Source organism: Bos indicus x Bos taurus, chromosome 20 (genome assembly GCF_003369695.1).
Source record: "Bos indicus x Bos taurus breed Angus x Brahman F1 hybrid chromosome 20, Bos_hybrid_MaternalHap_v2.0, whole genome shotgun sequence".
In the NCBI taxonomy this organism is placed as follows: Eukaryota; Metazoa; Chordata; class Mammalia; order Artiodactyla; family Bovidae; genus Bos; species Bos indicus x Bos taurus.
The window spans coordinates 33,141,900-33,159,644 of NC_040095.1; the positions used below are offsets into that span (position 1 = coordinate 33,141,900).

Genomic DNA, 17,745 nt, shown 5'->3' on the forward strand with positions numbered 1-17,745 from the left:
TGGTTTCTTTTATTGAATGAGCCACACACACGTGTGTGTGTGTGTGTGTGTGTGTGTGTGTGTGTGTGTATCTACACAGACATATATATATACCAGCTTCCCTGGTGGCTCAGAGGGTAAAGAGTCTGCCCGCAGTGCAGGAGACCTGGATTCGATCCCTGGGTCGGGAAGACAACCTGGAGAAGGAAAAGGCAACCCACTCCAGTACTCTTGCCTGGAAAATCCCATGGATGGAGAAGCCTGGTAGCCTACAGTCCATAGGGTTGCAAAGAGTCAGACAAGGCTGAGTGACTTCACTTTCACTTTCAATATTAAGATTTGCTTCTCAGAATTGGTTTTTAAATGTCTCAAACATGCTAGAGAATACTTACAAAACTCTTATTTGTAGGTAAACAGTTTTTATTTGATCCTCTAATATCTGCCTCAAAGTGGAAACATTTCAGACTATTCACAGTATCAGGTTCAAACATATGAAATTGCTGATATTCAACCATTTTTGACTTACAAGATTGGCAACTTTGTATGGTTCAACCCAACATCTTTGATTAGATATGAACGGAATCAGGATATCTCGGGTTAAATAGAAAATGCTTCTGCAACCTCTCTTAATCTTCAAATACTGAAAACAAGGTCCCACAAGCTTGAAAATCATTTCAAGCCCTTCAGCGGTGCTCAATGCTTTGTCAAGCACAGATCTGACTAAACATTGGTTGGTCAGATAGTCTGTTTCAAAGTCAAAAAACCAGTTATCTCAGTAGGATTCAGTGCGTTTTTGAATTGCTTTACAAAACTGAACCAACAAAAGGGTGGTTAAAATAATGCAAGATCTCACAAAATGTTGAAATAGACCATACATAGTTAATAACTTGCTGTCATGTAATTTTTTAGTCCAAAATAGCCAGTTCTAGCCATCAGAAACTGACAAATGGAGCACCAGGGAGATGTTTGTGCTAAGCCGAGTTACCTTGTATGTCCCACAATTTCGTTTTTAAAGTGACCTGAAAATTTTGAACAGCCTATTTCAATGCGCATAACCAAACAGGCATTTCAGATATTCAGGGAGTAAGAGTGCTTCTTCCTAAGAGCACCATGTCCCTCTACCTTTCCAAAGCCACACCTCCATGACAAAACTCAAGTATTAAACTTACAGTTAATGGACACTTAAAATGTAAGCTCCACAACGGCATGAATTGTTTCTGCCTTGCTCCCATTTGTGTCCACTGCCTCTGAGATAGCTGAGAGAAACATGTACTGAAGGGAAGAAGGGAGCAAGGAGAAAGGGAGGGGAGGAGGGAGGAATAGCAAGAGGAAAACAGAGGGAGGGGAATAAATGTTGCCTCTTCCTCAGGCTTTGTGGGTTTTTGTTTTTTTTTTTTTTCCCTTCTGTGTTAATAGTCATTTTGTGTCATAATTATAGCACATGGGAAGATAGCTGTTTAATAATTTGCAGCCATAATAATAACAGGTTTAACAATTTAACTAATACAGATTTTTGGCTAAAATATGCCCCTCTCTTTTTATTACTTAAACATTACAATTTGCTAAAACTAAGAAATTAGTTACAATATCTAAAATTTTTTAAAACAACAGTATTGTGGATATACTCATAAAATTCAGTGTCTGTGGGAAAGGACAATTTAATGGAATGAAATTTGGGGCAGCTACCAACCACATAATCCTAAATTAACCTGACATAACAAGAGATTATTAAAGAAAAAAGAACCTCCAAACAAATAGTTCTGTTTGTGGATATAGGACAGAGGATATAAACGATTTTGCTTAATTTTACCACCTAAGTAATTTTGAGTCATAGCATCTTGGCGTTGAAAGGAGTGTGAAGTGTCACAGATGAAGGCTGTGCACAGGTGAGTTTTCCCAGATAACTGAGGCCCAGAGAATTGACATGCTTTCCCCAGCTGGTGGACAAAGCTACAACTTGAATTTCATTGTGTAACTTCCAGCTGAAAATGTATACAATATTTTTTCAATTATTTGCATTAGCAAGGCTTTCTAAATAAAAATGCAGTAGGGGTGCACCCATGATTGCCCATCAAAAAAGCAAGATTGACTTTTTGATCCTTGATTTCTTTTTGGTAGACAGCATATCCCTCCATCACACAATTTACATGATTGAGGTCAGCTTATCTGTTTAGCATTTTGGATATCTAAGGAAACTGAACTGATGAAAAAGGTACTGGAAAATAAGATGAAAATTATCATTTTGTATGTGGGAACATTCAATGGACAGTTAACAATTATAATACTATGGGTACAATGAAGCTGATAATAAACATTTAATGTTTGATACCTCAAGCTTTCATTACCTTTAATCATCTTTTTTTTTCACTTCTTTCTTCTCTTCCATTTAGGCTTCCAGTTTTATTAGGATCCATAAAGTCATAAAAGTCTTAAACTTCACAATGAAAACTAAAGATCTGCAGCTTTCTGATGTCTTCTTGAAAGCACTTAACCATCTGCCTCTAGAATACAACTCTGCTTTATACAGCCGGATCTTTGATGACTTCGGGACTCACTATTTCACCTCTGGCTCCCTGGGAGGCGTGTACGACCTCCTTTATCAGTTTAGCAAGGAGGAACTAAAGAACTCAGGTTCGATTTCTTCAACACTTCTTTTTAACTGATAAGATACTGTGTATTGCATTTTTCTCTTACTATATCCTTTCAGTTCTTTATTGACTTTATTTTGACCATGCTTTATTTCCAAAATTATATGAAGAACAACGAAAATGTACATACTCAAGAAAATAAAAATAGAAAATTCAGGCCAAAACAAGAAGGAGAAATAAATAGGCTTAACCTCCTTGGGCATCAGATTTGTCCCAGAATTTCCTGACATTTAAGAACATCATAAACTGCCTGCTGCTGCTGCTGCTGCTGCTGCTGCTAAGTCACTTCAGTCGTGTCCGACTCTGTGTGACCCCATAGACGGCAGCCCACGAGGCACCCCCGTCCCTGGGACTCTCCAGGCAAGAACACTTGAGTGGGTTGCCATTTCCTTCTCCAATGCATGAAAGTGAAAAGTGAAAGTGAAGTCACTGAGTCTTGTCCAACTCTCAGCGACCCCATGGACTGCAGCCCACCAGGCTCCTCCATCCATGGGATTTTGCCTAGCAGTGGTAAACTAAAGAGAGATAGATACATGCTATCACCTAGGAAAACAAAATTTGTCTTGGAACTAAACTCTAAAAAATAATTTACTTATAGAATTTTTATAGGAGATAATTTTATAAAAATGTAATTACAACAAATCCACTGACACTTTTTTTTTTTTTTTGCTACATGGCTTGTGGGATTTCAGTTCCCCAACAGAGACTGAACCTGGGCCCCTAGGCAATGAAAGCACTGAGTTCTAAAGACTGGACCTAGTCTTTTTCTTTTAATGATTTTAACTAAAAGCCAAGGACAAAAGATGAAAAGCAATTAATAACTTGACAAGGGACTAAGTTAATATGAGCCAGACATGCCCCTACTGGTGGTGAAACTTGAAACCAGATGGGAGGCACTTTTCTTTGAGGAAAAGTTGCAATTTTATATCTAGGGATATAATCTGTGATATTTTCTGATTACATATAAAATAATAATATAAATCTTGGTTTAAAAAAATAACTTTTGATTTCTTAACTATTATCTTGCTGCTGTTGCTGCTGCTAAGTCGCTTCAGTCGTGTCCGACTCTGTGCGACCCCAGAGACTGCAGCCCACCAGGCTCCCCCATCCCTGGGATTCTCCAGTCAAGAACACTGGAGTGGGTTGCCATTTCCTTCTCCAATGCATGAAAATGAAAAGGGAAAGTGAAGTCACTCAGTCACTAATATTCATTTCTATTAGAGCTTAAGTACCTTTTTATAAATTTGTTTTCAGGCTTCAGTGTGAAATGACACAGCATCCTTGTGATGCTTCTATCTTTAAAACATGATTAGGAACTATGTAATAACCAGAACCCAAGTGTCCAATTCTCCTAAATAAATCAGAATTCTTGATCATTTGACTCTTCTACAAAAGAAATCAGGAATTTATTTTAAAAGACACCAAGCCATCCCTGGGGTCAGTAGAATTTCAGTCCCTCTATTCTTATATCTCATAATGGCAAATAGTTATATTTAATGTGGGTTCCCTGAGTTTTTCCTAACTTTAAATGAGCAGATGTCCATCATGATCTGCTTTTTAAGAGAGGAGATAGGACATATGTCTTTGAAAAGGATTTTCAGTAAGAAAGTCTTCAAAATTTTTTGCCTGACAGAGTTAACTGAAATCCCAGAGATTTACACTGTGATGGGCTTTCCATGTTGCCTCTTACATTTCATTACAGTTATCCTTTCTACTGGAGTAATGTTTGCTCACTGAATTTGATGTCTTTGCCATTGAGAACAGCATCAACCTTAAAGCTGAGCAAAAATGATTGGGGGAAGTCTCTGGCCCTTGTCTTGGTTTCGTCTCACCCTAGGGAAGAAATTATTCTGGTCACTGCTGCTGTAGCCCAGAGAATAATTTCTCATTCAATAAGCTATACTCATCATGTATTTACAGCAAAGCTGCTAAAGGCTTAGAATTCAGGTCAGTTAAAGAACTATGTGAATCTTTAATCAACTATCCAGGATTTTAATAGTTGAAGCCCTATAACTAAAATGAAGAGTGATGAGCTGTACTTTCTTCCTGAAACACTCTCACTTTCCATCTCTTTCTCTTTAAATAAAGGTAGAGACTTTAGACACACAGATATACATAATAAGAGAAAGAAAGAGAGTCTGAGGTGTCATATAAAACTGGAAACATACAACCATACACACCTATGTACACATACAAACACTACACACATATATATAATATTTATGTATATGTATATAATACATTCTCATATTTTATATGTAATATATAATCTTATAGTCATGAAATATGTGCATATATATGTGTGTGTGTATATATATACTTATCTGAGTCACAATAATAATATTGGCACTTAATTTTAACTGTGGTTTAAGATGAAACACACTTAGAGAAAATCTCATTAAAATGGAATTCTCCAGTGGGTGTGCTTGTCTGTCTTTGCCCACTCTCATATGCTTCATCTCATGTGGATGAATCCATATTTTGGCCTCCTTCCTTTTCCCCTTTTTAGTTCTTTTCCCCTTACTTCGTTTGCCACAATGTAGAGCTAGAGTTTAGGCTTAATTTTATTTGCTTTATTCAATAAGAGTTATATCCCTTGTCATTAATTTAAAAAAAAAATGACTCGAATACCTCTGAGTACTTTCTCTAGTGCAAGAAGAATAAAACAAAATTAAATTGCTTTTTATTTGCATCTCTTGATGTATTCCTCAATTCTGCAATGTTCCATGGTCAATTTAAAACCTTGAATAAAAAGTTGACCTTGCTCTAGTGTGCAAGGTAAAAAGAACTTCAGGGACACAGAGAAAACAGTAAACAATTAAAATATCATGTTATTACAACATGGTAATTTTAAATTTCTTTTGCTGGGAAGTCATGTTCTGCTCTGACTGAAAAATAAAAGCTATTCACCCCACTGTTTATCAGTATGACATTTTTGATTGACACTGTTGATCTTTGCCCAGTCAGAGTAGCTGAGGACATTTCTGCAATACTCATTCCTGTGCCACATCAAACTCAGGTTTGAGACTGCAAGTGCTTCAGCATGAAGCAACTCCTTTGTCAGTGTGGATAGGGTCAGACGTAAGCTGTAGGGCATCTTGTGGGGAAGAAAAGGCTGGTACAGAAATTCACTGATAAAGCCTTGACATTTTCAACACCGCATGACCAATACCACGGCTCACAAGAGAGATTCATCATTCAAATCTTGAAGGATTCCCCTGTAACCATCAGAAACTGAAATTAACGAGGTTTATAGTTCATTAATTATGCTATAGTTAATGAATTGGTCACATGCAATTTAATTTTCATTTATAAGTCATAGAAGCTAGGGACTTGCCCGGCGGTCCGGTGGTTAAGATTCTGCCTGCCAATGCAGAGGATATAAGTTTGATCTCTGGTCAGGGGGCTAAGATCCTACATGCCTCAAGGCCAGAAAACCAAAGCAAAACAAAAAACCCGGAAGCAACATTCTAACAAATTCAATAAAGACTTTAAAAATGGCCCACCTCAAAAAATCATTTAAAATAAATCATAGAAATCTAATGAAAGAATAAGAAAGGGTTAGGGGACCATTAAATTCCTCACACGGCCCAAACACTTGACTAACCCATTTATAAGAACAATGCCACTGGAAGAAGAATGAGTCATATTTATTCAGCCTAATCAAAACAGCCATCTTTTTTGTTAGAAATTAAAATGCCAGGTACACACGAGGGCCTCAAACCAAGACATTTTTTTACTCCCAATCTTTGATTTCTCTCTTTGAATGTGTCAAACTATTGAAAAAACTACAAAGTAGGAAGCCTCATCCGCATCTACTCAGCTTCGTTCCTTGGTGAGCTGCACACCCAGGTTTATATTCTAGCATCACATACTCACGTGGTGCCTCTGGCTCTGATAACACTCCTCCCTGCCGCTTGTAACCTGCAACCCTAAGAATCAGTATTGATAAACTACTTTGCTTTAAGGTGCTTGATAGTTCACCTAACAGCTCTATCTCTTATATGCTTGTATTTTGCAAGGCAATTTTAAACTAAACAGCAAAAAAGAAATTGGATTCTAATTTTGGTGTTTCACGTACCAGGTCAGGTGACTTGGGAAGCTGTTTAAAAAAAAAAAAAGGAAACACTTCTCAAACTACCCCAGAGACGCGGTACCAAGTCAGCCTCCAAACAGCCAGACCTGTTTCCCTGCCTCTGTCCCACTCAATCCCTGACATCCCCCACCAATTTTTGAAGTCCTTAAGAATAATGGGGAACACGTGTACACCCGTGGCGGGTGCGTGTTGATGTATGGCAAAACCAATACAATATTGTAAAGTAAATAAGAATAATAATTAAATAAATAATAAAAATTTTTTTAAAAAAGAATAATGGACCAGCATTAGGGCAGGAAAGACTGATTCAGATACCAAAACCTTCAACAAACGAGGAAGTTTGGCAAAAGATCAGGACAACGAGGACCAAAGTTATTAGAACTGGATACTCTGAGTCTTGGAGCATGAGGGTTTTTACAAGACTTATACAACTGTGGTGTGTCATCCTGTGCAAGCAGTCCTGGGAAACTAGGAAGGTATCAAGCCCAGCTCCCGTTCCTAAAGAGCCTGGGAACCAGGCAGCATCAACCTCCCTTGAAGACAACAGGGAAAACGTATCAAGTATGGGCTTGAATTAAGATAAACAGAAAAAGTGAACAGTCCCGGAGGACACTGAAGAGTTCATGAGTCAGGAAGTCAGTTTCTGAGACAAAACCAAAGGGTTTTGGAGGTAGAGTGAATGGCCAACTCAGGGAGAGGAAGCTTAGATGAGTACGGGAATGAGTGTTCAGAGAAGGAGAGGTGACCAACGAGATTTACACTTGAGGTGGTGAACAGAGGAAGAAGTGAAACGGACTCAGTCCTCACAGAATCAGCTGTGGCCCCCAAAGAACAGTGCCCCCTGACGATGGGGCACCAAACAGAGCAGGTGTTCATCTCCTGATATGCTGTACAGGGGCAGTGGCCAACAGCGTGGGCAAGCTTAGAGGTTTACTGTGTGCAGGCAACATGGAGAGGCCAACATGATCCCCACAGGGAGGATGGCAGGGACTCATAAATACCTCTACTCTTCAGGATGTCCCATGGCCTGTGAAGAACCGCCTTTGTAGTAAAAGCCTTAATCATTCGAGCTCACGGGAAGCAGAGGAGCTGGATGCTGGTACAGAGTACCTGTACCTTCCCGAGTGCTCAGAGTCTCATGCTCGTCTCTGAATTCTCCAGGGTGCATTCTCAAGGTTTTTTTCTTGTCCTTTATTTCCCAGGTTTAACACAGGAAGAAGCCAAAAACTGTATCCGGATTGAAACAAAGAAACGCTTCCTTTTTGTTAAAAAAACAAAAGTGGAACACCGGTGCACCACTAACAAACTGTCAGAGAAATACGAAGGTAACAGTACTCTCGTAGCAGCTTACCTAGTGGGTTCTGACTGGCAATAACTTAAGTACCATACTGCACTTGACTGTGACTGCACTATTTTTCTATTGCATTAGTTTTATTTATCTGCCTCAGAGTCCTATGTGTGGTATGGAGGGAGCAAATCAAATATTGTTACTACTCAAAACGGGACATGGTTAGTATTTTCTTCATCTCCTATTTAGGTTGTCTGAATGCACATTTATTGATTCTTCCTGTGGGCCAAACCCAGTATTAGACGTAAAGTAAGGACGGACATGAACTAGGTCTTCCATTCAAGGAGTTTACAAAGTAAGGATATATATAGACAACCATTAAAAATACAGAAGATGTAGTACACACATACAATGAAATACTACTCAGCCATAAAAAAGAATGAAATAATGCCATTTGCATCAACATGAATGGACCTAGAGATTATCATACTAAGTCAGACAAAGACAAATAACATATGATATCATTTATATGTGGAATCTAAAATAAGATACAAATGGACTTATTTACAAAACAGAAACAGATTCATGGACATAGAAAACAAACTTATGATTATCAAATGGGAAGTGGAGGTAGGGATAAATTAGGAGTTTTGGATTAGAAGATATAAACTAGTCTATGTGTGCATGTGTGCCTAGCCACTCAGTTGTGTCTGACTCTTTGTGACTCAATTGACTGTAGCTCCTCTGTCCAGCAAGCTCCTCTGCCCTTGGGATTCTCCAGGCAAGATTACTAGAGTGGCTTGCCATTTTCTCCTCCAAGAGATCTTCCCAACTTAGGGATCGAACCTGGGTCTCCTGCATTTCAGGTGGACTCTTTACCATCTGAGCCACCAGGAAAGACCTAAACTACTATATATAAAATAGCTAAACAACAAGGTCCTACTGCATAGCACAAGAAACTACGTTCCATATCTTATAATAAACCATAATGGAAAAAACTATGAAAAAAAATATATATATTTACATATGTGTGCTCAGTTGTGTCTGATTCTTTGCAACCCCATGGACTGTAGCCCACCAGGCTCCTTTGTCCATGGAATTTTCTAGGCAAAAATACTGGAGCGGGTTGACATTTCCTACTCCAATATTTACATATATATATATTTAATATATATATAAAACAGAATGATTTTGTTGTACACTAGAAACTAGCACAAAATTGTATATCAACTATATTTCAATTAAAAAAAAAAAAAAGAAAAAAACAGACTGATAAGTTCTAAGAAGGGGGATTCCCAGATGGCTCAGTGGTAAAGAATCTGCCTGCCAGTGCAAGAGACACAGGTTTGATCCCTCGGTCAGGAACCTCCTATGGAGAAGGAAATGACAACCCACCCCAGAATTCTTGCCTGGGAAAGCCTATAGACAGAGGAGCCTAGCAGGCTACAGTCCATGAGGTTGCAACGAGTCAGACGCATGCACGGAAGCTCTAAAAGTAATACATTAAAAACGCTCAGACAACCAAGTGAGAAACCTGAGTGCTGCCTTTGATTTCTCCCTCCCTCTTTCTTGCCTCTACAAGCAGTAAGCAGTCATTCCTCCTTCTTAATATTTCTCCCAGTTCTCCCCAGTTCCTCATTTCCATGCACATGCCTTCCATTCATCATTTCCAACTTGGATTACCACAAAGGCCTCCCAACTGGTCCCTTTGCCTCTGGTCTTGCCTTATTCTACACATTTTCTGTGAGAGGAATATTCTCCAAGGCAAATCTTATCATGAAACACTCAGGCCTTAAACATGTCATGGCTTCACATAGCCTTGAAGATAAGTTCCTGCCTCACTTTCTGCCTAGCTAAGTTTCTGCCTCTCTTTCCTAAATAAGTCATGCTCTCGACTGTGCCTTGTCATTATAAATACCTCCTTCTCTGTGTAAAATTCTCTCATTCCCTTATTTTTTCTGACTGATGACTGCTCAGAACAAAGGGAATCACAGAAACTCCCAAAATATGAAGCTTATATTGTCACTGGGGGACAGCCAAGGTCACCCAGTATTAAAAATAGCCAAGCTACTTATAATAATAAGTAGATAGTTTTAAGTATCAGAGGCTATTGATGGTTTACATGTGGATGCCCATGTTGAGTATAAGCAAAATGAGAGCTGATTTGATAACTACACATTTGTATTACAGTCAAAAAAAGAGCAGTATGCAATCAACCTTGTAATGTAAACCAGAGAATATACAAATTCTATACCAGTTTGTCTTGCAATAGAATAACCTAATAAGAATGAGAATTCAATAAATCAAGAGCTCAGAGTTTGAAAAGATTAAATATAAGAATTAACTGAAAAGGAAGATTTCAAAACTAAGGTGCAAGGACACAAATATTGAAAAGAATCAACATTATAGTTATAAATAGACACTGCAAATTCAAGATATAATTGTCTGAAAGTAAAATTAATAAAACAAAGATCCAAAGTAATTCATAATAAATGCAGAAAAATTCAGATATTAACCATTATTAAAGAATATCTAATGGAAATAGAATGACAAATATAATTTAATATATGGGAATTAGTGTTCCTGAAATAGCGAGCCCAAGAAATGAAAGAGAAAAACTATTTTAATAAATAAGTAAATATATGAACGTGTCCCTGAAAGAAAGGATGAAATGTGTCTTGATTAATTGTATCAGAAATATGGTTCAAATATGCAATTTCAAGGCAAATTCTAGCTAATTAACTAAATTCAAAGATTTTTAAAATGAATTCAAGTACCTTAGCTGAAAAAATAATTTCCCTATAGAATAACAACAAAATCTGGCTGGCATCAGACTTATTCACAAAATGCAATGCTAAGACAATAGAGGAATGTTCACAAACTTCTAAAACAGAAAAGAAAATGTGTTCATCAGAAAGATATCTCAAAACCTGAGAGCATTCTGGAAATGTTCATTCTTGAGTACTCAATGAATAAAAACTACTCAACTGTAAAATCCCTCCAACATAGAGATGAGAAAATGTCCAAAATGAACTCATAACAGGAAGACACTGCAAAACCAGAGACTATTGCAGTGGTATCCAAACCAAATAATCAACCCAACCATCCATCCTACCCAGCTTACACATTGCTAATATTCCTGAATTGTGTCAATTCCCCAACCCAAGTTTTTAGTGCCTGGTTTATAGAACATTGTCAACTAACATTGATCAATCACAATGACAATTTGCCTAAAAACAAAGACGTATTTATGTTGTTTACTAAAAGCACACTTAAGAATATAGATATGTCTATTTCTAACCCTGAGCTAGTTTCAAAAGATAGTCTATATAAAATAGAATTTTTCATTATCTTGCTCATCATCGTTGTCATTGAGTCTCTCAGTCAAGTCTAACTCTTCTGTGACCCCATGGACTACAGCCCGCCAGGTTCCTCTGTCTATGGGGTTTTCCAGGCAAGAATACTTGAGTGGGTTGCCATTTCCTTCTCCAGGGGATCTTTCCAGCCCAGGAGTCAAACCCAACTATCCTGCCTTGCAGTGCACTCTTCACCTCTGAACCACTAGGAAACCCCTGGTTTTGATATCATACCATAGTGATAATAATTCATAAATCTGCTTGAAACTTTTGATGTGTTTTGAGGCAGCTTTGGTGTCAAACTCATGTTGTGACAATGAGAAGCTTGCATAAGAAAGAGAAATATCTATTCTTCCTTCTAGTTGTTTTGCTTATGTTTGCGCTATAGGTATCATCTTCAGTCTGAATTTTCTTTCTGGAATTTTTTTAAGCCATTTATTCACTTGTAAGCATTCTGTTCATAGTACTTAATAGAATAATAAATAGACTTAACTCTAGTTCTTTCTTTAAGATTCCAAGCTTATCATGTATAACTCTTACCATAGTGTCATTCCACTTATGACATATATGATATCAATCTAGCAAGTCAGAATCACTGTCAGTAGGTATTTGATATATTGGTAAATAATGATTTCTCTCGTATTTCACAAGAAAAATAAATGCAAAAAAAAAAAAAAAAAACACCTTCTAAAATGTTCTTCCTATATCCCTCTTAAGCAGCTCACTTTGAAAAAGACCATAGTTTTTCCATAGAGAGAGTATTTCATCCATTGTTTTAATCATCCTAGTCTCCCTCACTGCAGAATTTCTAAACAGGGGCATGGCTGAACTTTACTGAAACTCCAGAACAGACATCAAATCAATACCATTAACTGTTACCCATATCACTAACCTCTTTACCATTTCATTTTCTCATTACAATTTCTTATCACCCAGCTGGGCTTCTCAGGTGTTGTAGTGGTAAAAATCCACATGCCAATGCAAGAGCCTCAGGAGATGAGCCTCAGGTTTGATCCCTGGGTCAGGAAGATCCCCTCGAGAAGGAAATGGCAACCCACTCCAGTATTCTTGACTGGAAACTTCCATCAACAGAGGAGCCTGGCAGGCTAGAGTCCATGGGGTCGCAGAGTCAGACACGACTGAGCACGCACACAGACTCATATTAAAGACACTATTAGTTAATAGGAATTGTCCTGAAAATGTATGTAAAAGATCTTTCCTATATACAGTAAATGCTTTACCTCTAAAGCAACATTGTGCCAACTCCTATGTTTAATTTTTCCCTTTGGTTAGTTGTACTTTTACTCCTATCTTTAAGCTTAAAAGCATTCTATCACCTTTTTCTGTAATTGTAGTCAATTATGGCATAGTGGTCCACTGAATGGGTGTCAGAAACCATGTGATTTATGTTATTCTGGGGCCCAAGACATATGCTTATATAAGTCAAAAGTGGGAGGTTTGGCATCAAAGAGCAGGAGGCAGAGTCCTTAGGCCTTGGATTACGTCTGTATCCCACCTCTTCTCTCTCCTTAGTAACCACGTGTTCTAGGCCAAATTACTTCTGGCTTCAAAGTCCATGTTTATTATAACACCTACTTCTCAGGACTGTTATGAGAATTACATGAATAATGAGAGTAGAGTGCCCAACATACACGAGTTGCTTAATAAATGGTAGCTGTTAGCACTATGGTTATCATTTCTATTATTAAACTCCCTCTAGGGACAGGAGGTGTGTTCCAGAGCTTTCACTTAGCTGACTTAATGGAGCTACAAGGTTCTGCCATCTGCTCCTTTTTCCTGTGCAAATAGGCTTTACTTTCAAGTTTGAATTTGCAGTAAAATTAAACAAGTCATTTTCTTGAAATACCTTGCAGGTTCCTTTATGCAGGGATCAGAGAAATCCATATCGCTGGTTCAAGGTGGGAGGAGCGCATATGCGGCGGCTTTGGCTTGGGAGAAAGGGAGCCCGGTTCCGGAAGAGAGGGTATTTTCTGACTGGTTAGAATCAGTGAAGGAAAATCCTTCTGTGATCGACTTTGCGGTAAGGTCAAAAAGCATTATGGGTAAGAGCTAAAGCTGTTGTCTGGCTGCCCAAACTATGCATCACACAATTCCTTTTCCATTTTCTTCTCAGATGATAAAAGAAATGTGTTTCTTTGGTGTGCATGCACAATATACCTTTTTAAAAAACATTGAATTACACATCCCTTGTTTTAGCTGTTCGAACAAGCATTCTGTAGTTAGGCATTTAGAATTCATAGCACACATAAAATACCAAAAGAGGAAATTTGGTGCATAAAACTGCCTAAACTTGCCTAAAGTAGGGCTCTTTATCTTCCCATGTATATAATACATTTGATTTCTGTATTTTTCTTGCAATTCTTTAGTAGATGAGCACTCCTAAATCTTCATTTATAGCTCTGTGGGATATATGAGATTTTAGATCCATTTGAAATTCTGTTTCTATCACCATTGATTAAATTTACCAGTCTTATATTTGTTGTAATTACATTAAAGGGGGTTTTTTATTATGTCTGAAATACTTTGTCCACAAATCAGTCATATGCCACTTAAACCAGTTTTGCCTGAAACAGAAGCACATTTTTTAAAGCCACTGAAGGAGCTATTCTGCTCATTTCATTCAAATGAAAATAAAGGAATTCAACCATCATGAAAGTAGGATGATTTACATGCAGTGTGAAGATATTTGGAATTCTACAGGTTATGGTAGGAAAATGTGGTCCAGCCATCCATCTGGGCACTTGTGAGTCATACACTGCATAGAGAGTCATTCCTCTGGGGTTTTAAAATGTTGATGAGCCTTGATTTTTGTGTTAGCCCCCATATTTGCTATTGTAATTCTTCTATAGATTCTACCAGCAAGTTCATTTCTTTGTGTTCTCTTTCCACATTTTTTCACCTGATTCACCAAAAGCCAATAGTATTATCCCTGGAAAAACAAAGAACACAGACTTCACTCTTCCCAGATCTTTCTGCTTGAGTCAAACTTGCTGATGTTTCACCAAAACATTCCTGAGCTGCCTGACTCTTAGTCACTTATCTCCAGACGCTGATGCTCAATAAATAAGATTCTCATGAGTGACACCTCATCTGAGGCTTCCTCCATAGTAGAAGCGCAGGGAAAGTAAACTCTAAGTACATTACACTTGCTGTACTTTAAGGACAGTGGAAGCCAGCTAATCCTGAAGACTGCTGCTCTACCCAGGATAGAAGGGAAGAAGCTCCCTGCCCTCCCCTTCCCTCATGGAGAGGGCTTTTCTCTACTGGTTCAATAGACAGATATGCCGTATTCTACAATAATCACTTTGAAGCATACGATTGCCCAGGTCTTGCCTCTGATTCCATGAGAACTGGGTGGTGATGTCAACGTGTGCCAAAGAGGTGACTCTGACTAGAGCTTCCCCCTCCCATCTGCTCTTAGCTTGCTCCCATCACGGACCTGGTGAGAAACATCCCCTGTGCGGTGACAAGACGGAACAACCTCAGGAGAGCTTTTCGAGAGTATGCAGCCAAGTTTGACCCTTGCCAGTGTGCCCGATGCCCTAACAGTGGCCGCCCCGTGCTCTCAGGGACCGAATGTCTGTGTGTTTGCCAGAGCGGCACCTATGGCGAGAACTGTGAGAGACGGTCCCCGGATTACAAATCTAGTAAGTGTCAGTAACTTACTAGGGGGCAGGAAGCTTTCCCCTCCCCAAGGTATTCTGGGTTGGTTGATGAAAACAGCAAAACAAACAAAACTTGTCCTTGCAATTTCCACCTTATGCAAATTCACAAGGAAATTAGGCCTGGAGAAAATTAGACTCAAAAGTCAAACAGTTTGATGTCAATCTCAGCTGTAACCTATCAGCTGTGTGACCTTGGAAAAGTCACCTAACCTCTCTGTGCCTCAATCTGTTTTCCATAAAATGGGGATAAGGCCACTATGCACTCGAAAGCTATATATGTGTGTTTATGTAGTTGGGCTTCCCAAGTGGTGCTAGTGGTAAAGAACCCACCTGGCAATGCAGGAGATGTAAGAGAAGTAGGTTTGATCCTTGAGTCAGAAAAATCCCCTGAAGAAGGAAATGGCAACCCACTCCAGTATCCTTGCCTGGAGAATCCCATGGACAGAGGAGCCTGACGGGCTACAGTCCATCAGGTCACACAGAATCAGACACAACTGAAGTGACTAAACAACAACAACATATATGAAATAAACAGCACAATGCCTATAACATAAGGTAAATAAAATTAAAAAACATACTATAAAGTAAACTATAGGATACTGATGTTATGAGTCTCTTATGCATTATAATGTAGAATAAGGATGGCTTGTAATAAGGGACAAATTAAGCCACAATCAAAATTTTCATACTGGACTAAGATATATTCATAGCTACCTCTAATCCTCTTTAGAAAGAGGATGTGTCATGGGAGTAAGAATATAGTCTATTAGCTTTAGAAATGTATTTTAATATATATATTAGATAGATATATATACTTTTCAGAAGATGTTAATATGTATACATTGCTGCTAAGTCGCTTCAGTCGTGTCCGACTCTGTGCGATCCCATAGACAGCAGCCCACCAGGCTCCCCTGTCCCTGGGATTCTCCAGGCAAGAACACTGGAGTGGGTTGCCATTTCCTTCTCCAATGCATGAAAGTGAAAAGTGAAAGTGAAGTCGCTCAGTAGTGTCCGACCCTCAGCGACCCCATGGACTGCAGCCCACCAGGCTCCTCCGTCCATGGGATTTTCCAGGCAAGAGTACTGGAGTGGGTGCCACTGCCTTCTCCGTGTACACATAGGTGTATGCATATATGTACTGTGTGACACATTGCTGATAGTTGAAAATTATTCAGAGCTGTTTCCATTTTATTCTTCCTGTGGGAACAGGAAAGTAAAAACAGATGATGTATCAGCCACTTTGCACAGAGAATTTCTTCTAATCCTGACAACAACTCTATGATATGCTGCAAAGGATCCCACAGCTAAAACGCGAGGCAACCAAGTTGGCCTGGCTTCAAAGCCCAGTTCTCTGGGCTGCACTGAGATCGGTGGGTGGATGTCCCTGTCTTCCAGATGCTGTGGACGGGAACTGGGGCTGCTGGTCCTCCTGGAGCTCGTGTGATGCTACTTATAGGAGATCGAGAACCCGCGAATGCAACAACCCTGCTCCTCAGCAAGGAGGAAAACGCTGTGAGGGGGAGAGGCGGCAAGAGGAGCACTGCACGTTCTCCATAATGCAGAACGAGTAAGGATGGGAAGACGGGCACCGGAGAGAGTGGGCAGCCCCCATCCCCGCTGCTAGAGACTTGCAATATTTATTTTCTTATTGCTAAGTGAAGAAATACTTAGAATTTTACCTATTCCAACATATCAGTGAGGTGTTAGATATGCTACTACCCCCTTTCCTCTCTAATATTTTCTCTCTTTTTTATCTGTTTTATATATATATATGGGCTTCCCAGGTGGTGCTAGTGGCAAAGAACTCACCTGCCGATGCAGGAGACATAAGAGACACAGGTTCTATCTCTGGGTCAGGAAGATTCCCTGGAGGAGGTCATGGCAACCCACCCCAGTATTCTTGCCTGGGAAATCCCATGAACAGAGGAACGTGGTGGGCTATAGTCCATGGGGTTGCAAAGAGTCAGACACAATTAAAGCAACTTAGCATGCTCTAAAATATATATATACACACACATACATACATAATGTGTGTGTATATATATATATATATGCATCCATATATGTACATACATAGACATTTAAGTATGTGTACATATTTATTTTATTATACACGTCTTTTTTTTCCCTTCTAGTGGACAACCATGCATCAGTGATGATGAGGACATGAAAGAAACTGATCTCCCTGAATTAGAATCAGATTCAGGGTGTCCTCAACCAGTCCCTCCAGAAAATGGATTTATTCGGGTAAGCATCCCGACCTTCACTTTAGGTTTGGACTCCTAAAAGGAGAACTTAGGAAGCATGCATTTTCTTTTATGTGGAGTTATTTTTTTCTTAGTTTAATAACCTATTGACTTAAAAGGTAAAAAAGGTAATATTTAGAAAGGCTCCACCACTTCCCCTCTTGAATTCCCTGAAGACATCCTCATACCTAGTTGTTAGACCAAAGAACGGCAGGGTCTTTTGTGCTCCTTGGCACTAACTCATGTGCTGATGACATATTTATGTGAGTGGAGAATGGATTGGATGACTTCTCTGCTGCTGCTGCTGCTAAGTTGCTTCAGTCGTGTCCGACTCTGTGTGACCCCAAAGACGGCACCCCACCAGGCTCCCCCGTCCCTGGGATTCTCAAGGCAAGAGTACTGGAGTGGTTTGCCATTGCCTTCTCTGGATGACTTCTCTAAGAGTC

At 39.1% G+C, this 17,745-nt stretch overlaps 1 protein-coding gene across 2 annotated transcripts in view; it reads left to right on the forward strand.

Annotated features, from left to right (window-relative positions):
- C6 (complement C6) overlaps positions 1-17,745 on the forward strand; it is a 76,989-nt gene that overhangs the window by 32,387 nt on the left and 26,857 nt on the right. For both annotated transcript variants that reach the window (XM_027520281.1, XM_027520283.1), the window contains exons 8-13: positions 2,370-2,610; positions 7,926-8,048; positions 13,242-13,408; positions 14,810-15,035; positions 16,449-16,620; positions 17,189-17,300. In XM_027520281.1, the coding sequence (XP_027376082.1) occupies positions 2,370-2,610; positions 7,926-8,048; positions 13,242-13,408; positions 14,810-15,035; positions 16,449-16,620; positions 17,189-17,300 (1,041 nt within the window). The remainder of the gene's footprint in view (positions 1-2,369; positions 2,611-7,925; positions 8,049-13,241; positions 13,409-14,809; positions 15,036-16,448; positions 16,621-17,188; positions 17,301-17,745) is intronic.